Source organism: Ornithodoros turicata, chromosome 7 (assembly GCF_037126465.1).
Source record: "Ornithodoros turicata isolate Travis chromosome 7, ASM3712646v1, whole genome shotgun sequence".
NCBI classification, from domain to species: domain Eukaryota; kingdom Metazoa; phylum Arthropoda; class Arachnida; order Ixodida; family Argasidae; genus Ornithodoros; species Ornithodoros turicata.
Window position 1 is genome coordinate 59,190,999 of NC_088207.1, and position 23,077 is coordinate 59,214,075.

Here is a 23,077-nt window from a genome sequence, read left to right on the forward strand (position 1 = left end):
CGTCTGCATTTAGTTCAAGCGGGGCTGCCCGTATTTTTAAAAATTTCCTTTAAATTAAAGGGCATATCATGACAGTTTGTTGCAGCTTTGAGTATACTTGACGCGGACAGAGAAAGAGGGATAATTTTTCACAGGTAAGCTCTTTATGTTGAGGAAAAATCTGTTTATTCGTATATCGCATGCATCTGACAACTCGGACTTGCTTGCATTTGCTACTTCGCTAGTGCCATTACGTACTAAGAAAGTACGAGGGGTGTTCAAGTCAAACCGGGACTTTCTGTCTCCTGGCTGTACAAATGACTCGCGCTACTTCTTTTTGGTCATTTTCACACGGCCTCCGCATTCACCGCGTGGTGGTCCAAACTTTGTGCAAAACAGAAGACACGTTCTGGACAAGATGGCCGACAACGAATTGTCATGAAGTTTCTCGTGAATGAAGGCGTAAAGTCATCTGAAATTCACAGAAGACTTCAGGCTCAGTATGGTCACGATACACTTAGCCGCAACAAAGCGCTTGAGTGGTGCCAGCGGTTCCGAGACGGCAGTACATCAGTGCAGGACAATCCCGGCCGGGGAGTGTCAGAGTTCCTGAGAACATCCAGCTTGTGGAACGCCTGATCCTCAAGGACCGACGGATAACATGTCTCGATATCAACAGTGCATATTACTGCCAGATTCTCAGGGGTGTGCATAAGGCGCTGAAGCAAAATCGGCCGGGCCTCATCACCAAAGGAGTCCTCCTCCTACGGGACAATGCACGCCCGCACATCTCACGACACGCACCTTACAGACACTTGGCTGGGAGTTGCTGCCACATCCCCCTTACAGTCCAGACCTCGCCCCCAGTGATTTCCATCTCTTTGGGCCACTGAAGACGTTCCTTGGGGGCCCAACTGTGACGACGAGGTCAAGAATGCGGTCCGACCATGGCTGCTACGCGCCGGTAAGGATTTCTACGCTGCTGGCATCCAAGCCCTCGTGAAACGCTGGGACAAATGCATTGGTGCAGCTGGAGATTACGTGGAAAAATAAAACTAATTTGTCGCCTGTAAATTGATTTTACTTTTGCGAAAAATGAAAAGTCCCGGTTTGACTTGAACGCCCCTCGTATGTGTGGCTGCTCCTATACATCTCTAAACCATGTATTTTCTATAAACAATGCGTTTGTGCTATACAGGTTCCTCACGCTCACCTGTGCCGAAGAAGCGGATACAGAACCTGCGCCAATTTGTTCCATTGTTCTTTTAATTTGTGAGGTACGGTGGAAGTAAATAATCTGCTCGTATGTGCAGTCGCTCCTACAGCGTGTGTGATAAGTCACGCATGTGCATGCTCTTCGTGCATAGCGCTTCGAACTTGTGTAATGAAATAGGCTGACAACTGAACAACTGCAACGCACTCGAGACAATAACATTATTTTAAGATGAGAAGCCAGGGGCGATACTCCACCCCATTTTGTGGTGAATAAAATATAATGATCGAGGTCTTATTGTCACACAGAGACACTCGTAGAACATGATACGATAATGGAAGAAGTCAAACGAGAACCATACAACACGAAACCGCACAATAGCGAACAAGAACCGCGGAACACCGCACGAAAACCGAACAACGAAGAAGAAATATAAAAACGGAAGTACCTTACACGAAACCTTTCTGAGCAAAATAGAATCAATTTTATAGGTTGACATTCACCGAATTCACCTTCATGCGTATGCTCTCTGTGCACGACACTTACGACCTCCTATTCGGAGTACAGGCTGCGGAGAAGAAAAAGAAAGCAATCACCATTAAAAACTACAGGAACATGGCTGAAGCACGTTTGGAATACATCAGCACACTGATTCCTAAGAAAGATGCGTGCTAATCAACAATGAGGAGCGTTTAAAGCGCAATAAATACTCCAAATCAAATGACTTCCTATTGTTTCCTATGGGAGCAGCCGGCGCCAGTGGGCCTTCCAACATGGCTGCCGCACCCCTCTCCTATGCGCGATCCAGCCTTTATACATAGAGATAAGTGTCTGCTACGAAGCTTGCATTCTTCCATGCCGAATGACGTCAGCAGTGTTGCTTTCAGCGTCCTCTTGCTTCACAGAGGCGAAGCGCTCACTTGGTAATAATTCGTTGGAATAAAATGTGCGCACTTTGGGAACGTGATATTTCGTTCCTGACACCCCAAGGGTTACTGCTATGTCACAATCTTTGTTGCGGAGTCCCACTTGCACAGCACGCTGATTTATTATCACCGCATTTATTATTTATCACAGCTCCTGATTGCCGCAGAGTGCGGGACCTTTTTGTGACAATTAAGTTTTGATTTTTTTAAAATTCCGTGTTAGTGGCAGCAAAGCAACTGTCGCTTTGAGCGGCATGCAGACGTGGACAGATGGAGAAAGGACAGCGCGTCCTGGGCCGACTTACATTCGTCTGAAAAACGGGATTGCGTCATCCTTCGCCTTCAGTATAGTATATGGAGATTGTTGTGTGGATTCACAAGTGAATGCGTCGGCCTTGGACACAAATCCCCCGTATGCTCTTTCCCACATATAAGACACGACTTCCTTTCTATACAACGTCTCCACAAAAAGAGCCTGAGAACCAAGTATGCACTTAGCCCTCGGCAGCACTTTGAGCACGCAATTCATATTTGGCCTGATCAGAAATTCGACGACCTTTCACCATCTGTGTCCCGGAAGGTCAGGGGTCAGAGGTACTCCCGTTATGTGCCGGCACATTAACTTCCCCTATTTCCACCCTTTTGTGAAAGAACGCGCATATTTTTACTCCCGCTTTCTTCGTATGCATAACGACAGATGAGTTCGAACCCCCTTCCTGACCTTCCCGTTTTTTGTGTCCGCCCCAAAAGGCCATAACCATATTTCGCGTTTTTGTTTGACGCAGCATCGGCTCTCCAAGCACAGAGAGGGACGGGACGTAATTTATGCGGAAACATTCATTTTGCGCCAAAGGGCAGGAAGCGATTGATATGATTAGGATCTTTGTTGTAGATGTCGCTAGGTATTGGAGAGATGGCTAAAAAAAGAAAAAGGTTGCACCGGTAAATCATGCGTGAGTGAATGTGTTATGTTACGGGACAACTTGTTCCTTTTTTTCCCCTTCTTCTTTGGGGCTTGTCGGAAAAGATAACGGGAATATAGGGGTTTCGCAATGTCCCTCGTGAACCTGTATCTGTTATGTCTGTGTTTCATGATGGAGCTGTGAGAGAATCAGTTGGGAAAGAAAACGTAATGACGTAGTACTTGGAGCGAGGAAATTCAAAGGTTAAGGCACGAATAAACAGATTTTATTCCTCAAAACATATTTAGTCTATTATACGAGCATTTTAAATGCGGGAGGGGATGTCGTTTAATTTCTCTTTCTCTGAAACAAAAATATATCCATAGTATACATTGCTTGCCAGTGCCCCCATCCGTGCTATCCGCGGCACAGTTATTTATTTATCTACTACCTGTATGGGCATTGAAATGACGTTGCTCTGACGTCAGAGACATTATTTGTCACAAACTGGCAACGTTGACAGCCGCCTTCTTTACCTTCTGCTATGCTTGAGCATAACTCTCAACGCAGACACAGCAACGACACACTTCACTCCGTTTTTTTCCCCACTTAGTACGCGTCCCGCAACAACAAAAATCTCGTACACCTTGATGCCCGCTAGAGAGCAGCGGGTCGTCGTATCACATCTTCCATTTTTCTCTTTTCAAGACGAGAGGAACCGTGAGAAAATGGTGTGTAACGCGAACCTCCTGTGCGCTACAGAGGAATAAACGTGCACTTTTTAAACGAACATTACACGCAGTATGAGCACGAATGCGGCCACACAGTCAGTACCCACCCCGAGCTTATAGTTCACGTGGACGCCTCAAGGCCGGCGCTGCGATCACTTCCGACGCCGACCGACATATTAGCGGACATTTTGCACGCTTGGTCGCCTCCGCAAGTTTGCTTGGGTGGGGGCTTGGAGAAAAGGATGATAGATACGGCGGAAGACGTTTACTTTCGTTTCTCTCTTGAAGAGAAGCGCCGTAGTTTCGATATGCAGTAAACGTTGCTCGCGGCGAGTCGTCGGCAAACCTCACTCGTGCTCAACGCGGTGAATGAGCTGAGTGAGCAAACTAAGAGATGGGCGGGAGATTGTGAGCAGCAGTCACACGTGCTGACCTCTGGTTGCGTGGGGGGCGCATGCGAGTTTCATTTGTTCTTCGTTGGGGCCTTGCGGTCACACGAAGGGGAGATACTTCGATTTGCCCTTTTACAGGTATTCTAAAGGAGCAGCCATACAATTTTATACTGCTGGCTCATTTGGCAACCTGGGTGCTCAGTATCCAAACGCCACAAATTTCGTTGAAATCCGCAACCCCGTGTCTAAGACCCGACACGAACACCGCAGTTCCCGGCAGTAGGGCGGGGAACATAAACATGCCAATAACAATGGGAGCGTACAGCGACATCTGTGGACCGCTACCATCACCACGCCGCCTCGCCGAACGCGGTGCATTTTTGCGTCAGTGATTCTCGTGGTGATTCTGCTGTCAGTTCTGTTACACGTTTCCACCAAGTACCAACGTTCTTGCATTTGGAGAGAATATATGTGAGGATCTATCTCGTTTGAACAAACTTTTCAAAGAAAGTTCAAGAAGCCGGCTACTTTGTTCGACGAATGGGCGATTATTTCCCACCAGGCGTCGCTCCGCGTCTTTTCACCGCAACTTCAGCCGTGATTAAAAAATATTTAGTTTTCTGTCGCACATAAAATTTGCAGTGTGGGTTTCTATCGGAATAAGCTTTCAAATGCCGTTACCAATATTAACAGCTTGCCTGCTGCTTTACAGTACCTTAATTTAAAGGTACTGTAAAGCAGTAGAGGTTCAATCTCGGAAGATTTATCTGTTCGATAGCGTGACCCAATGGCTCTCATAGCTTCTTCGAAAATTAAAATAGAAAATTATGGGTGTGTCGAAGTGGTCACCAACTGCGCATTGCTCCTCAAGTACGGCGGCAAAACTACATCGCGTGCGGACAACGTTGGATCTAAAACGAAAGAAGTTGGCTACGTGTCGGGAACATATGACGCTTTTGCTTGACGGATTATTTCCCACCAGACGTCGCCGTTTTTGCCTCAATTTTGCTGGGAAATTAAAAACCTGTTTTTGTCTTTGTTGGCCAATTAAAAATACGTTCTCTGTCACATTTCAAACGTGTTGGGTTTAAAAGCAACAAGCTGTCAACATAAACTGCCTGTCTGTACGGTACCTGAGAGCTGATGCAAGTGTTGTTTTCAGTTATATAGATGGTCGAGGTAGTACTTTGGTGCGAAACCTAGTACAAGTTGAGCATACTAGATGTATATTCACGCGAGCGACATCCTCACGGAAGATTCTAGTGGAAAAAACACTGCTCCGTCCATTCACACGGTGCGGAATATCGGGAGTGGCGCACTTAGCAGACGTCTTTCCTGTCGTCTGCTACGAAATATCTTGTGGCTGTGTCGTAGGATATTCCAGTAGGATATTCGGTTAGCAGTGTACGTGAACACTGGGCGTTGAGAGCACAGGAAACTATGACGGCTTCCGCTCCTGTGAATACACGGACAAAAGGGAAGTGGCCAAGTTACTTTGGATGCAGCGACAGCAAGTTGGTGGAACAAATGCATGGTTGCCTCAACAAGATAGAACGGTGCATGCGTGCGGTACGTTTAGAAAGTACACGCATATGTATCTCATGCGGAGTCTGCTTTTGATCCAGTTCTCCTATCGCGTTTTATTATGCTCGTTACCTTTATTTTTGGCACGTGCTAGTTCTGTAGGTGCGATAGACTTTGCTTTTCCTTTTTGGAGGGTTAAGAGGTCGTATCGAAAGGCAGCGTCCTCTACGTAGTTCTATTACACGTATATACGATATGAAATGCCGACATTAACAGTACATTATAAATATTATACTATATTAAATGACGTTGAGACATCCACGTGTCAATAACCTTTCCACAGGGAAAGGAAGCCAGTAGGGAGATGACGTACACGATCTGACTTTTCAGTACGATATCCGAAGTACATATTGGTCACGTGTTTACATCGTCTCCAATATTGACCAAAATATGGACCTCACAGCTATAAGAGTGGACAGGTGTCGGAGTGGAAAAAAACTTGCGGAGGTGTCATCGGTGGCCACTCTGCGGGGTCTTATGAGATGAATAATGAGGGGGGGGGGTTGTTTCACGTACTTGGCCTTCCTTGCGGTGGTGGAATTTCCCTCCTAGCCACCTATACGGATCTTGACAAGAAAAGACCTGTGGCATCTCTTGTTTCCTTATTTAACTTTTCGCAAAGGTAGATGGTTGTCGACTATTTATTTTACGAAGTGGGGCATTCAAGGCGTTCGCACCTGTGCTGCTCTTTGCGCAAATCCGTTGGCCAGATTTTTTCAAGACGGTGTCCTTGAGTCGCTGCTAGAAAGAAGTGCTAATCGTATGACACGCTTTCAAGCGCTCCCGAAGTCCAGTGACGGGGTAGTAGCTCATAAGCACCAAATGCTCATAACCTCCAAACGCTCAAAACCTCCAAACGCTCATATACACCGAAAAAAAGTTGGTGGTTTTGAGCGTTTGGTGGAAATGAGCAGGAGGGGAGAACCTGCTCATAAGCACCAAACGTCCAGAACATCCGAATGCTCATATGCACCGAAAGGCGGGAGACCACAAAGGCCGGGTCTTCCTCTCCCGCATTTGGAACAAGGTCATAGGGTGAGAAAGGTGCAATGAATGGCGACTACCAAGGCCGCTTAATGTGTCAGTTTGAAGTTTATGTAACAGCTTGGTCCTGCTTGTATGTAGTCACAACGAATTTTTGTGGAAGTTTATTGTTATCTATCGTGAGTCAATGGGTGTTTGAACGCCGTAGTGTCCGCCCATTTGGTCGAACGCCGTTTGGTCAAATGACGTTTGATCGAAGGCGTTTGATCGAACGCCGCTTGGTAGAAAACCGTTTGATCGAAAGCCGGTTGATCGACGCCGTTTGTTCGAAAGACGTTTGTTTGAAGGGAGTTCAAAACTGCATGCACTGTGTCATCCGCACCTCTTTTTCTGTAACTTTTGACTCGAGCATACGGAGCTGGCAATCAGAGTACTCTGCTTTTTTTCATTTTTATTATTATTTCTGTTTTTTTTTGTTGTTTTTTTTTTTGCAGGGAGACCGCTGGTTACTTGCAGACGTTTGTAATTTACGAACCAGTCGGACACATGTTGAAGAACACACACAGCCGATAGTCTGTGTTTCTTCTAAGCACCCTTCTCATTGCTGGTGACATATTTAAAGGGAACGCTCTAATTCTGTCTGAAACGGGATAGCCATATGTGCGCGAAAGCCACTCGAAGTCTGTGGATGCTAAGAAGGAAATTTCGCCATGGCACAACGAAAGATATTAAATTAACAGCATATAAAACCTTTGTTCAACCTCGTTTAGTGTATGCATCTGCAATCTGGGTCACTACACATGCACGCTATCCGAAAAAATAGAGAAAGTACAAAGATCTGCTGCCCTGCTTATCTTGTCTAGGTTTCGAAGGACTTCTTCGGTTACATGTCTGTTGCAAGAACTAAATTTAGATTCACCTGCACATAGGCAAAAAGTAAATAAACTAAAACTGTTCTTTCTACTATACAATGGTCAGTTGATTGTCAGAAACAATAATACATTGTTAAAATTTATCCACATTCAACAGGAATAAATAATCGAAAAATGTCATTAATTTATTTTTATTTATTTGCCAAGAATGTTTAATACTTGAAATCATTTGACAAAGTGGGTTAGCATGAGGAATGTGTTTACGAGCAAACAGGTTACACGCAGTTAAATGTTGCTTAGGATAACGGCATTTAGAACTCCAGCGTTCAACACTCCAAGTGAACCAATAAAAAATCGATCAAACGACCGCTGCCGTTTCGATCTTCGATGAAATGTCTTTCGACCAAATCATATGTCGGCACAGTTCCTATAGAAGTCGACCAGGATGCACATTCCCCCAGGCCGTCAGTCGTGACGTTGCCCACCTCTGTGAGGCCAACAACGGCGAGACCTTTCATCGTCACCGCAGTGAATTAAATTCGCCTACCTGAGGTACAGTGTGGTTGACAAAACGTGTAAGAGAAAATGTGGCCGATGAACGGATATCAACATGGAACGCCGTCTACTCCATAGCGCCTTAAGCTACATAAACGAGTAAACACAAGAGAAAACGACACAAGAGAAAACACAAGAGAGAAAACACAAGAGAAAACGAGGAGTAAAAATAAACTGAAGAAATAACATTAAACTGAGTATATGTTAGAGGTTCAACGATAACACCCAGTGAGCTTGAACTAGCGGTGCAGCAAGGAGGATTGACGCTGCACAGCGTCGCAGTCAGGCACTGGCGTCATCGAATGGTTCTGTAGCATTTGCTACAGTTCCACAGTATAAAGTCTGCGTCGTGAAGCCTACATTAGAAGTAGTTTTGGCATGTGCTACAACGTGTATGTTTTTGCATGTTCTTGCCTGTTTAGGTATTTTTTGTGGTCTAAATATCTGTCTATTTTCATGGTTTTGGCACGTAAATTTCCGAGTTCTACTTATGAGAGGAAGTAATGTTGTTCTTGAATGCCTAAAACGGTGGGCAAACAGAAATGAGTTGAAAACCAATCATCCAAAGAACCAAGCCAGTCATCTTCCAGACCGAAGGTAGAATAACTATAGGAGCGAGAATGCGTAGAGCATGTTGGATGGAGTTTCGGAAAAAAATAGTCCCGGAAAAGTTCGTCCCGGAAAAATTGGTCCCTGGTTGCGTGGCGGAAGAAATGGTCCCGCGCGGTTCCGTGCGCCCAAAAATACAGGAGTGTCGTTGTGGACATCTGATAAACCGAATCATCGCCAATCAAGTGCTATCATTCGCACTCCTCATTTGTTCGAAATTGGAAGACATGCTTTTTTAAATTAACATTAATCTTAATGAACAATAAATGCTGCACGCCATTTAATGAGGAACATAAAAGCGGTTCCATTTGCTGCACCGCTTGTATTGTACAAATTGCGTCTGTTCTTTCTGTTCCTCTCTTTATTTTGCGGAGTACAGACAACGCGACAAGATCATGAAGCAGTTCTGCAATGTCTGCTACCTTCTCCTAAAAGTGAAAAAAATAAAAAAATAAAAAGGAAGAGTCGTCTTTCTGCAGAACGAAAATTCAAATCTCAGTTCTTTCTTATTCTCACTGATCGTCTGTTTTGTCGACCAACTCGTGGAGTGGTAAGAGTTGTTTGTATTTCTGTAAAACGCTAACAACCTGGGGCAGCGTCAATCGGAACTTGAACTGGAGAATCTCAGCAACAATTTTGAAGTAAAAATGGTAGACATCGATGCCAGCGAACTTATAATGGAATATCCTTTTGTGTCATTGAGAAAAAGAGAGGACGCCAAACAAAGAGACGCCAAACAATTTTTAACGTACACATACAAGAAAGCCTCCAGGAGATATATCTGAATCCTTGCATTTGCGTCAGCATTCTATTTTCTGACCACACCAGCTACTGTCGCTGATGCTGAAAGAAGTCTCAGCACAATGAAACTGACCGATCAAGAATATCCTGCGCTCAATTAACCATAAGAGATGTCAGGCTTTCTGAGTTCGTAGTCAACCGAAAACATGATTATCATATCTCTGGACTATGACGCATTGATTAACCAACTTGCGAAGAACAAGGCTCGAAAGAAGGGTTTTGCGCAAATGTTCACTGCAGGCCTATGTATGCATAATATAAATCCTATATAAATATCGTATTCCAGCTTCTGCACTGTAAGTGAACCCGGACATATGTTCGGAGGGGACCACGCTCTTTGTTGCTACAGCCCTGGGAGCCGAGTGCCTTTCGAGCTAGAATCAATTCTTTTGTCCTAGGCTGCATCCATGTCTATGAAAATAAAGCTCAAATTGAAATCCATAAACGAGAAGGCGCTATTCGTTCTGGCTACATACAAGCAGGACCAATCTGTTACATAAACTCCAAACTGACACATTAAGCGGCCTTGGTAATCGCCATTCATTCCACCTTTCTCACCCTATGACCTTGTTCCAAATGCGGGAGAGGAAGACCCGGCCTTTGTGGTCGCCCGCCTTTCGGTGCATATGAGCATTCGGATGTTCTGGACGTTTGGTGCTTATGAGCAGGTTCTCCCCTCCTGCTCATTTCCACCAAACGCTCAAAACCACCAACTTTTTTTCGGTGCATATGAGCGTTTGGAGGTTTTGAGCGTTTGGAGGTTATGAGCATTTGGTGCATATGAGGCACAACCCAGTGACGGCACCTTCCCGTTTGCACCAGGGCGGCGCAAACGATTATGTGTTCTCGCACTCTGTCTGCAGTCGGATTTGCTATATGTCTTAAGATACGCTTAGGGAAATTATTCGTGTCCGCCACATTCCATAGGTTCTGAGCGGTGTTATGCGGTCAAGTTCTGCTTTCACAGTGTAGGCGATGTGATCTCGACTTCAAAGAACGGTCGACCGGCCAAGAAAGTTACCGCATAACTCAAAGTTCTGACAACGAAAAAATGTCTTCTTTTTTTTCCGTCGTGCTTCCTCGGGTCAGCTAAAAAAGAATATACCCCACGTGCTCGCGCTGTTGTGTTCGAGAAGCTATATTGGGAGCGCGTGTTGTTTCCCAATACCTAGGGTTTCGAGTAACCCCCATTTCCGCCGGCGTCGCCGAATGAGGAAAGGGTTTGTTGACCCCTGACTGTGTTGTCGTTACGTCACTGTCTGCGCCGACATATCACGCTACGCGGGAGACGACGGCCTTCAGAAGGATATCCAAGCCATATGGGAAACGCTGCTGCGTATTATGGCCCCCGACATACAAACCCCCTCGTAATTTAACTCTCGCTCGAGAAACACTACGTAAACGTACACGCGGAAGAGTGGGGGATGAAGGTCGACTCACCTGACGCACGGTTTCACACGCTTGTTCATCGTGCACTTTGAACGGTGGATGTAAAGTGGCGAGGGCAGGAGGCTTCTGTCTGCTAGCGTTGATATTTTTTATTTTATTTTATGTTTCCAAGTCGCTCTTGGGGCTTATTTTATTTGAGGGAGTCGATTGTCTTCCTTTTTCTTTCTTTCTTCGTCTCCATGAAAAAGAGAAAATATTTTAATATGCACGCAGTGCACAGTGGACAACTCAGTGTTATAGTGAACAAAAAAGCTAAAGCTAGATACAGCAAATGACACCTGCTGACATAACGTTTTCTCGCGTTTCCTTGTGGGGATAATTGGGGATAGTAACAATAATTCTTGTGGGGAGCCGCGCGAATTGTAATACAAGCACAAGTTTGGTGGAAAACTTTTTAAGGACAAATGATATCAAGGATAAAAAGAAAAGAAAAACGTCGCGTTTGACTGTGTTGTTTTGTCTTCTCATGCGTTTGTTGCAATTATACAAAGTTCAAAAACGCACAAGGAACACATAAATCTAGCAACCCCCCCTCCTCCATTCCAAACATCAGGAACAAAAAACGAAAGTAGAGGGGGCCCACGAGCTATGCATACATATGAAGTTCAAGGCCGCCGCAGCGCGGCGCTCTTCCCTTGCGATATGTGTCGCCACCTAGTGGGTCTTACGTAAGCTTCTCTAACGGTACGGCGGTGTTCCCCTATTTTTACGTTTTTTGTTGTTTTGTTCCGCTATTTGCTCGCGGTGGGGCGGATCAGAAAAACTTTCCGGTATTTATGACCATGTGAGAGGGGAAGGCCAAAAATATGGAGTTAAAAAAAAGGAGATAGCGACATAGCGACCCTTGAGGCGATATGGGAAGAAAACCGACGAGCATTTTAGATGCAGACGACAGACGTTCACCGGTGTGTCTGCTGTGCACGTCGTCTGCTTTGCTCTTGGTCGTCTGCTACCTGAAGCGCGTGTGTCACTTCTGCAAACATGCAGCTTGGTGAAGTTAGAAGCGTTTGTGAATGAGGTTTGTCGCCGCTGTTTGGGATTTTTGGCAGCGTCGTCTCTGTCTGTGCCCCCAGCGGTTTGACAAATTGTGCGTCCCTGGATAGAGTTGACGCTTGAATGGTGGCAATCGTCGTCTCGTCATCGCTGTTTTGTGTGGCTGCCGGGTTTGACCATGTTGCAAGCTGGATGTACACGTAGGTGGGGAGCTTGGTGTTATTCGTCGCAAGTTTTGTCAGGGGGTTAAGACTGAGCATTTCGAAACCGGGGCAGGCGACAGACCGCAGGTGTAAGCATTGTTGCGTGAAATGTTTGAAATAGAAACGTAGTTTACAAATCTAGATATAGTGGTAGATGGAAAATGTATTTATGTACGTATATGAAACGTACATTGGTAGTGCCCAAAAGAAAGTGTCACTGCCACCAAAGAAGTACCGTCTGAAGCGTCACAGAAATGCCACGCAGATTTTCCTTCCAAAAGGCTGCTATAACTTTCCTGAACGTCTTTTCGAAAACGTTTTCTTTCTATTTTCTAGAATATACTAAAATTTAACGATCACTCAAGCTTATGAAGGACTGAACGGCTTAGTTGTGAAAAAACAACGACATCAAATACGCTGTTTTCGTGCGGTTATCTCTTCGGTTACGAGTATGCATGTCTCTGAGTTATTTAATACGTCTACACATGAATGCATGGCAATGCCATGAACTTGACGGAGATACACTGCCGGCTCCGACTCTGTCCAGTTCGTTGAGTGAATGCCGCTGATTTTGCTCACCAATTTACTCACGTAATTGACGCATTTGTCCACTGGGACAGACTGCATGAAATGATATGGAGGAACAGTGATTTTAGCAGAATTTTTATCACAGTTGTGTTGTATCTGCTTGGCTTTGCAGGATTTCTTTTGCCCCTTTTTGGCAGGTGTTGTAGAATGAATCGCGCAGAAACCATGGCTGTTTCCGTTCTTATAGATGGTCGTGCCCGCTGTTGACAGCAACATCGCCTAGGGTGAACAAACGATTCTGTACGCATAGTGACAGTGTAAGACCGCCAATATATTGTCAATATTGTTCTGCTGAAACATGACACGTGCAGCTGGCGATTCGTATTCAAATGATCCACGGGTATCGCGGAAAAGAGGAGCTAACCACCATTGTCTGTGCCATTTCTAGGATGCTACTGAGCTAAATAAAACCCTTTCGTCACCAACCATCGACTTTCGAGGAGAGGGACCTTTTGCTGCAAGTGGTCGCCACGAAAACGTGCTAATAGCTTTACGCGAGCTAATTTTTTTTTTTTTTCAAACGTCGAGCAACGTTAAGCACGTTTGTAGGACGTAGTCAGTTCAGCGGAAACGAAATAATTCTTTGCGCTATTTTAAATGTAGCAAAGGTATTCAGGGCAGAGTCCCGTGATTTTGCCCGGGTTGTCATGGACTTGAATGCAAAAATGCAGGCATCAAGGACGGGCAGTGTCCCCCTTAAAGTGAATTACCTGGCATCATTAGTACTTTGAGTACAGTACAAAGTACCACATTGCAAATGTACTTCAAGTGAAGTACCAAGTACTATAGACAATGTACTTCCAAGTACTCATCAAGTATACGTTGCCAATTTGCCTTGTATCACTTTGTGTATGACAGTTTAGTGATGATTTTTTTTTCTCGCAGAACTTCAGCAATCTTTTTTGGCAGGTGCTATGAATAGGAAGTGAATGAAATGGCATTGTGCGCATTTACACGCACGCAGGCAATCAGTTATACTGTGACTGTGCCAAGTAGCGGTGGGAAAATCCTTAGAACGGCATGAAAGTACTAGTTCTAATAACTTGTCAACATTTCAAGCATATCAGCAACCGATTTTCTTCTCCAAAAATGTCCCTTCGAGACTCAGAAATTATTTTTTCGTATTTTCGATGTTTGTCTGGAGTCCGTTGGGTACTTGAGTACTTGACAGGAAAGTACTAGAGAAAAATATACTCTAAGTACAGTAGAAATTACACAATTTGAAAGTACAAGTACCCAGAAACGAACTTAAAGTAGTACTTGGTACATGAAGTACTCCCTATCACTGACAGGCATGATAAAAATACATGGGGACTGTGGAGTACTGATCTGTTCACAACCGCAGAAAGGGAGACGGCACAATTCATTTCTCACACTTGTGATTGTCGCTACTTGTTGCTATAGCAATGAATGTTGACTTGTGCGGTTTCGAAGCTATAGCTCTGACTCCGGATACAGTAAGCGAAATTGGCACCGCAGAAAAAGACGCAAAATGGAAGGTTTTCAAGGACTGTGGGAAAACACCAGGGTTTTCCCGACCTTGAAAATTGCATTTTCGAATTCCAGGGTATTCAAGGGTTTCATGGAACCACATTGACTGTTCTTGAGTCTATGAGGAAGAGAACAGGGACATAAAGTAGAGCGGACGACAGGTGTTCGATCATTCATCCAGAGCATGTAGGAGGTACATGCGTGATGTGTGACGTCAACCCGGCATGAATTGCACAATTATCACCATGTTGCCAGGGGACAACAAAAACCATCACTTGTCCAGGAGAAAAATTGGCTGTCGGAAACACGGAAGTTAGCAGCAATTTCTGTTCCACTACTATAGCGGGTAAAGAAGAGAGAGAAACCACTTTGAACTTCAGGAGGAGGACCCCAACAGATGAGCTCCGAGCTCTTGGCGTTCATTGTGTGATATACATGTTGAGGAAAACAGCGAAAGACTTGAAACTGTCGTATACGAACGTTGTTTACGTCGATATTAAAATGAGATGTCTGGAATCGTACCCCGAAAACTTGAAACCTCTCAAAGTCTCGGACGGGGAAAAATACTGCGCTGCTACGTGATCTCCGCCAAAGACTATTGATGTTTTTCTTGAGGTAGAATGGCATTAAAATGCTCGGTGCGTCTGCTTTGCGTGCGTTGTGTTTTCAATTTGCGAGACAAGAATAGGGGGTTACAGTTTTCTTTGCCAGGTATTTTGTGGTCAAGCACAATTGCGAGTGTTTTCTTTCCACTGTGCCAATATTAGTTTTGTTCATTATTATTCGTGTCGTTTTCTGTCAATGAGCCACTAGGTGGCGCGAAATTAGCGTGGTAAATTTGGCAAATAAAATCTAAGCTTAACTGATTTATAGCGTGCAAAATTGGATGCAAATGAAGGTCTCATTCTGGAGTGTGGCTGTCCTTTTAGCCGCTCTACTGCCTTTTTCAAAAGGCCATCTACACCAGTGGTTTACCCAGAATTTCGTCCTTGCGGGGGTATATTTACATGCTTTTGACGAAATATTGTGCAATCTCACAAAATTTTAGGTGATCTCCTTCAGATTTTTTATTATTGGGGGGTCTACACCCAAGAAGCTTTACTCGGTGTGACGCCCGACGCAGCGTCGTGAGCGGGCGGCGGAAGTAGAGGCGCATTTCCGTCACGATTTTCATGTTCCCACCACCGTCGTCCAAAGCAGACGAAAAATCAAGGCCTAATTGGTCGCCAGCCGTCGTGAAAGAAGTTCGGCATGGCAGGTTTTTGGCTCGACGTCTCTCCAATCACCACCACACCTTTAGCGACCGTATGGAAACCAAGCCGCCTTCCGTTACACAAGCAGCCACTTCTTTTTTCAAGCCACAGGCTACCGGAACTCTTGAGGGAGACTCTTTTCGGCTGGCTCCGCCTCATGGCGTGCGTCATATGTCACGTGAGGAGGGAAAGTGAGAGCAAGCAATGGAGCGGGAATGGCGGGAAGGCCAAAGACCCGGTGGCAAAACTGCTTGCAAGTAGGGCAAATTATGCCATTTTTTGGCGAGTTCTAGCTTCAAAAAGGTATTATGAGCGGTTATATATGTACGCAGCCCGTCAGACTGAGAACAGGATAAAAATTCCGTTAAATGTTCCGTTGAAACAGTCAGCACTTCCAAACGCGTCATGAAATATTGTTTACGCCGTTGTGTACCGCTGCCTGACGCGTGTTAACCGTTACGGCTTCTCGAATTCAGCATTATGTATTCGATGCACGGTGATTTTCGCGTTTATTTTACTTCACAAAATAGTACAGCTTATCATAGCAATGTGGAACTTTTGTACGAACTTTGTGTTTCCTCTCATATTAACCTCTGTAAAGTAGCGTCGGGTCCTTTGGCTACCAGTGGTAAACATCCCATGTCATCATAACTTCTCTATAATTTATTGTTGTTGTTGTACATGCTTCCGAATTTCGAGATATACAGAGCAACTCTTTCATTAAATGGAATAGTACATTAATCATATGTATATTGCTCTCAGTCTATTCTTTTGCTATTTTATATTATTTTATGTTTCCAGCGATTTGAGCACACATTTGAATCACACATCACAGGTACAACTGCTTGATCACACCTGTCGCAAAGTTAGTCTAAATTGTATTATGCTGCAGAAGACGAAAGTTCAGGGAGTTCAGAACACTCCCCTTGTGATTTGTAGTTGTTGATCGCAAACTTTTCCGAAGTTCAGCAGCAGGCACTTGTGTTTCCGTTCGGCAAACACTAATCCCCATCTTGCGTTTCCTCCCCCTTTTTTTCTTTCGTTTAATAAATATATCCACCCCCCCCCCCCCCCCACCTTCTTAGCTGCGAAGAAAGGACTAGTGAACGAGTTACTCTTCTTGTTGCAATCTGGAATGATATGTTAACAAACGAACAAAAGTTTCCTAGCCGTATGAATTATTTTGATGTGCCATATACCCAGCGCTGTCGCCGATCGGCTTCCCTATTTTGGCCAGGGCAGTGCCAGTGCCGTGTATTACGGCTTTGGCCCGGGGAAGCGGGGGAAAGGGGGTATATTTATTAGACCAATTGAAAAAAAAAAAAAAAAACGAGGGGAAAGGTGGGGTAGCGGTGAAACTTCAGACACTTCTCAGTTTCGCTCGAGATGAAGAACCACCTGAATGCACTCAATGTAGCGAACCGCTACATAATACCTTATAAAACTACGAGCACATGTGCGTATTCCCCATCTTTCTGCAGCAAGAAGAATCCCCAGCGGCCGGCGCGCGGGCAGAAACGACTCTCTCACGTGACATATGACGTTCGCCGAGAGGCGGAGCCCGTGACTCGAACTACAGCCGATAGTCTCCCGGAACTTGATGCGCCACGAGGCGAAGCCAGTGAAGCAGGTTGCCAGACATGACACGCGAGAGACATCGCGTGAATGATAGATATCTCGTTCTTCACAATAATCTCACGGATATAGGCGGAAATCATCTCGTAATGAAGTTGTTGTTGTCATTTAAAGACGAGATCCAGTTGTCACGTGTCGTTACCAGAAGCGGAGTAAGCTGCATAACAAGAGGCAGAAGGGAAAGAGAAGAGTGTTTCTTCTATTCAAGCGACAGTTTCTTTTTGAAAAGCGATTCTCGCGTGCTCCGAATCCGGAAGTTGGGTTATTTAACGACCCTGTTGAGAGCGCTTTTTGAAACCGCTTCCGGGTTGAGTGCTGATATTTTTGCGCTAACTCAGGTCGCGACCCAGAGCGCGCGTGCGCCTCCCCTGAGCTATACGTGAACGGGACGATTAAGAGCGAAAAACACTGTAGCACTCACTTTTCGAGGCGGAGGCGTACGAAAAAAGAGAGAAGGCACAGTCAGGATAACGTAGTTGTATGGAGACACTGCTTGTTTGCTTCACTGACAGTGAGTGATAGGACATGGAGCTCAAATAAACTCCCGTTGGGTTTATGGTACTTAGGGTTATGCATTTTATGTCTGCTCTTACTGCCAGCGTCCTTACTGGGATAGAGCACAAATGAATGCTGGACTGATCTGCCCAGTTTATTTATAAGCCAAATGCCATTTTGAAATAGGTCACATTCTGAAAAAGGGAGAGATAATTTTTATAATGTGAGCGTCATACAAATTATTAAAAATGCTTGGAGCACAAGTCTGAGAAACTTTACAACTCTCAACAGTTTGGTGGGAATTTTTAGGGGGATACCAAATACCAACAACATACTTTGTGTCCTATTGATACCCTTACTTATGGTAAGCAAAACGAAATGCTAGAACAAACATAGAGCCAACTGCAGTCATCGCCTCTTGAGAAATAATTCAAGTGGGGTATCTAGAAACAAACATTTTTTTTAAAGATACAGAGGCATACGCCAAGTGTTCCACCAGAACTTCATTTATTAACCATTTTCTAACCAAAGTGGATTATTTTGTTACCGAAAAGTCAAAGTGTTGCTAGGGTTCTTAGTTTTCACGTCAAACCCGATTTTTCACGATAGTTCCGCCCGAACAAGTTTTCAAGAATTCGAGTGAAACCCGATATCTACCCGAAATTCTTGCATTCCTTCAACTTGTTGTTCTCGGTAAACCTCTGGAAAAGTGAATCATAATAGTATGAGCAAAGGGAGCTATTTGTGACAACCTATTTCTCCTCCTTTTATAATCCTCTCCTGCAGGAGTCAAAGACAAGCTTTTGTGGAGCTCTGGCAAGTGTCGCTCATTCACTGCCCCCGAGGGGAAATATAAAGATTCTTGTTTCTCACCCCAGTGTCACAGCAGTGGCTTGTTTCATTATGCCTTTTGTTTCACCCAAATATTCCCCCATGACATATGAAACCGAGCGTCCCATTTCTCCCCGAATTCTCGTGTGCAAATAGCACCCGATTTTTTCCCCCGAATTTGAAAAATCACCCAAAAACGAACAACCCTAAGTGTTGCAAATCGGCTGCAGAACATTACTTGTCTGTTGACTCATTTTATTTTGTTATCTTGCAGCCCCAACATCCGAAAAGAGTTAAAAATCTGTCTGGTGTCTCATAATAAAATGTTAGCTATGTTAATATAACATGGGATTTCCGTGCAGGCCGCTAAATGGCCAGTCCACAGCAGGACGGTGACACCAACAGCGAGGCCATGTACTCGTCATCATCCTCATCGCCTCCGGGAGAACCCCTGACCAAACTGCAATGCCATTCGCCAGGGGGAAGCCTGAGTCCACCCCTGAGCCCACACGAGTACACGTGCTCTTCCACCACCACCTCGCTCTCTACAGTGTCCAAAGGGGGCACTGGGGGTTCTGGGGGAACCCACAGCAATGGGGGAGGCTCTTCATCCCCCAGGAGGCTGTGCCTGGTGTGTGGAGATGTGGCATCTGGCTTCCACTATGGTGTGGCCTCGTGTGAGGCATGCAAAGCTTTCTTCAAGCGTACCATACAGGGTGGGTGCTTTATTTGTGTCTAGACTGACACAGAATGCAAGTTTAGCACTAGAAACAGCAGACTGTTTAAAGTGAACTGAAATTTTCTCAGGCCTGTTTAGGTGCTTCATCGTCAAATGTTACACTAAAGGGGTTGTGACACTTGGATATATGTATATTTAGGATCAGACTTTTTGGGGTTAAACCAGATTTCTCCCAAAACTCACCAAGCGCACCATTTAGTATGCATGCCTGATGTAAATATTACCTGAGTGCAACAATAAACTATGTGAGGCACACTTTATGTTACAAGATGTGATGCTTGTCATTGTAAATTGCAAGGCATGCATGTTTGACCAATATATGCACTTTAGATGCCTGTCGTTTGCCAAACAGAAAGAAAAAGGGAAAACCTGGTAGTGCACGAATGCATCAATAGCACCTCATTTCATCCCGAATTACTGATTTAGAAATAGCACCCGATTTTTTCCTCCCGAATCCGGGAAAGACATTTAACCTGAAATAATCAGACCCTATATCTATATTGTACATATAGTATATTATGTGTGTATATTATACATGTATATTGTACTGCATGCCAGAGCATTATCAGGGAAAAAGAATTGTTTTTCTGCATGTCGTACTTGGCAAGGTATAAACGCTCAAATACATGTAAGCATCAATCTCTGACGTCAGAGGATTAAAAGCTACTGCCATTCCCATTAGTAGTGATAAACATGCGACCCATCTCGCTGCCTCACTCTTGGAGATGCCTGCAATGGTGTCAGTGATGGACAAGTTTCAGTATTTGCGGTGCTGATTTTCTAGATTATTCTGTCATTGATCAGATATGAGCGACAGCATCTAACTGCTAAACCATTGAGTTGCATGTTGGGTGTGGTTGTAGGCAACATCGAATACACATGTCCGGCATCCAGCGACTGCGAGATAAACAAGCGGCGGAGGAAAGCTTGCCAAGCCTGCCGATTTCAAAAGTGCCTCAAGATGGGCATGCTCAAAGAGGGTAAAGCATTGGATGCGCTCCTTTAAATAAAAAAGATAAAAAGATGCCTTATCATTCACAGGTGTACGGTTAGACAGGGTTCGAGGTGGAAGGCAAAAATATCGTCGAAACCCTGATGGCCCTTATCAGGTTCAGTCATTGCAGCCCAAAAAGTCTCTCGAAGGTAAGCACAGTGGTTTGGGATGATTAGTCTGCTGTTCTTGCACATGGAGGAGTCAGTTTATTACTTTGTAAAGGGCAGAATGGGACTTGCGCACCTGTACCGACGGAGTGAGTAATATCCGTAGGCAGCTTCCTCGGGAGAAGGTTACTCCAAAAGGCCCTTCTCATCCTACCTATCGTAGTCATCTACGTTGGCCATCTTGCCCTGGCTTACATGAGACAGCATAGAACAACACTGTTTTTCTCGCATGTATGTTCAGGGGTTTCAAAGGGATTGCCTACAGTTAAAAGCTGCCAAATGGTAGATCCAACTCTTCAAAAGGAATGTACACAAGTATAATGAATTTTTGTTAGATTTTTTTTTAGAGATGCATATTTTTGCAAAAAAATTGATAATTTTGCAACGTTAAATACCTCTACATTAGAAGGTAATGGTGAGGTAGAACTCGCATATAGTTGTCTGTGTGTAGGGAGAGAGCACATGGTATATGAGCACATAGTAGGATGCAGCTTGTAGGGTATCCCAATTCAGTTTGGTTCATTCAGATCCCAAAGCTGCATGTAAATAACAATATCATTGGATTCATACATATTGTATTTTTACAAGTGCTGCTTCGGGGGAAGCATCTTGGACACTGAAAAAGGGGCGTACACTCTTTTCAGAAAATGTAATCATCTCTGCGCTCGTTCACTGTGAGCCGGAACCATTGCTGGCGCTTAACTCCACTGGAAGCAACACCGGCTCTTCTTTAGGAGACTCTCAGTACAAGACTGTCAGCGTACTCAGTGAATTAGTTGACAGAGAACTGGTAGCCACCATTAGCTGGGCTAAACAGATTCCAGGTAAGAAGCTCAAGTCATCCATGCCTATCATACAGGCAGGCCCTGGAACTTGCCCATGAATGTGGATTTTTTGTTTGTAGGTTTCACGGACCTCACACTAAACGACCAGATGCGTCTGCTACAGACAACATGGGCAGAGATCCTGTCTTTGGCACTTGCTTACAGGTGGGATGTTTTTGCTTCGATGTGTCTTTGGGTCGTATAGTTGCATACAGAGAAAGCCTGCTTACTCGTCGACGTGACGTAACAATTAAGAGTCAGCAAATCAGGACAGTGTCTTCAACAGCGGTTGTGGCCATGAAGACGAACCACCGTCGTACTAAATGGGAAAAAAGTCTCCACCTTTCTCAAAACTGCTTTTCTGGAAAGCATCCTGCACTTTTTTTGTCTAAATATTTACGTCTGCAGGTTCCAGGTGAGCTGCAGTCATTTGCGGGTTATTGAATTCGCAGAACGGTGAATCGCAATAGCGGACGAATTCTGACTTGCACGTAGCGAAGGAGGGAGAGGATTCTTCTGTATCTAGGTGGCGTTGGCCGTTGCACCGCCCAAAATCCTGAATCCAGCCAGCAAGTAGGCACCGTTTTGATGCAGTCCACCGGACAGGTGCTTTTGTCGCGCTACCACAGGGTAAGGGGGGGGCTTTGTTACCAAACTGAAAGGATTCGCGATACGTCTTCCCCCTTGCATCGTGAACTACGCTTTGCATCAACATGGCGTCGGCGTGGAAAACAACAGAGCGCATCGAGGGACGTCACATTATGCGGTTCAAGTTAGTCTTCTCCTAATGGCCAAACTCTCTCTATAAACGGCTCTGGTTGCATAATGAGTGGGCTCCACACAGTGGCGGATCCAAGGGGGTGAGGGCAGTTGGGCGATCGCCCCCCCTAAAAAAAAACGCAAGTTTTCAAAACTCTCCCCTCCACAATTGCGCGCTTCGACAATGAAACCGCCCCCCAAAGCGCGGGCCTGGGTCCCCCCCTGGCTACACGGCATATACTATAGGCACTTTGCTGGAAATTCATTCATCATCATCAACAACAGTCATCAACATTGTGACCGTAATTGGATGAATCACTGCATCCATGATGTTCGACATGAGTGGACTTGCAACCTATAGTCCATGGTTGGAATACATTTTTATATACAGGAGTGATATTATTTATTGAATGATCTGGACTAACCAATTTTTAAGTTAGTCCTGTCTTACAAATTTAAAATCTACGGCGATATTGCAAAGAGAGTAGTCTTTCTCAGCTTATTACGAAGTGCGCTTAAGATGTCCCTCGATACTGTGAAGGTCGTGCCAACTGTCTCCTCCGCCACGATTGATGTTTGCATCTGACCTGGTCCTTGATGAGCGGCAGGCGTCGGACTGCCGGGCTCAAGAATTATTTGTCCATATGGTTCATCTCATCAGGAGGCTAGAAGTGCTGTCCATTTCTAGAGAAGAATTTCTAGCACTGAAGGCACTCATCCTAACAAATGCAGGTGAGCCACCGTGTAAAAATACATGCGCTGAGGAACCCTGTCTACACACGTTGCGAGTGTTGACGATTTTTTTGCGTCTTTTTTATCCCATCTTTTTTGAACAATCAATTCCCCGCATTGATGTCCCCGCAAGTAATGTCAAAATAATTTTTTCCTTTATAGCTGTATTAGATTTTGTGACCCTGAACACATTCAGCATCAGTATTATCCCCTGCTTGTCATAATTCAATTCAATTCAACCCTTTATTTGAGGTGCCTATAAACAACCTAAGTGAAAGCCATAATATATTAATGAGTACTATATAATGCCGCTACAATGAAAGCCGCCATAAGTCTTTATGGCTGTTAGGTGATTAAATCCAGTTCTATTTTGTGC

The 23,077-nt window shown here is 44.7% G+C and overlaps 1 protein-coding gene across 3 annotated transcripts in view; it reads left to right on the forward strand.

The window, feature by feature from the left end:
• Positions 1-23,077, forward strand: part of LOC135401772 (steroid hormone receptor ERR1-like) — a 54,369-nt gene that overhangs the window by 22,580 nt on the left and 8,712 nt on the right. For 2 of the 3 annotated variants that reach the window (XM_064634349.1, XM_064634351.1), the window contains 6 exons: positions 18,849-19,202; positions 20,089-20,205; positions 20,267-20,368; positions 21,031-21,210; positions 21,291-21,375; positions 22,511-22,701. In XM_064634349.1, the coding sequence (XP_064490419.1) occupies positions 18,857-19,202; positions 20,089-20,205; positions 20,267-20,368; positions 21,031-21,210; positions 21,291-21,375; positions 22,511-22,701 (1,021 nt within the window). In that variant the 5' untranslated portion in view covers positions 18,849-18,856. Of the gene's footprint in view, positions 1-11,913; positions 12,195-18,848; positions 19,203-20,088; positions 20,206-20,266; positions 20,369-21,030; positions 21,211-21,290; positions 21,376-22,510; positions 22,702-23,077 lie in introns of those variants that run through there. The other variant, XM_064634350.1, reaches the window with a different exon arrangement.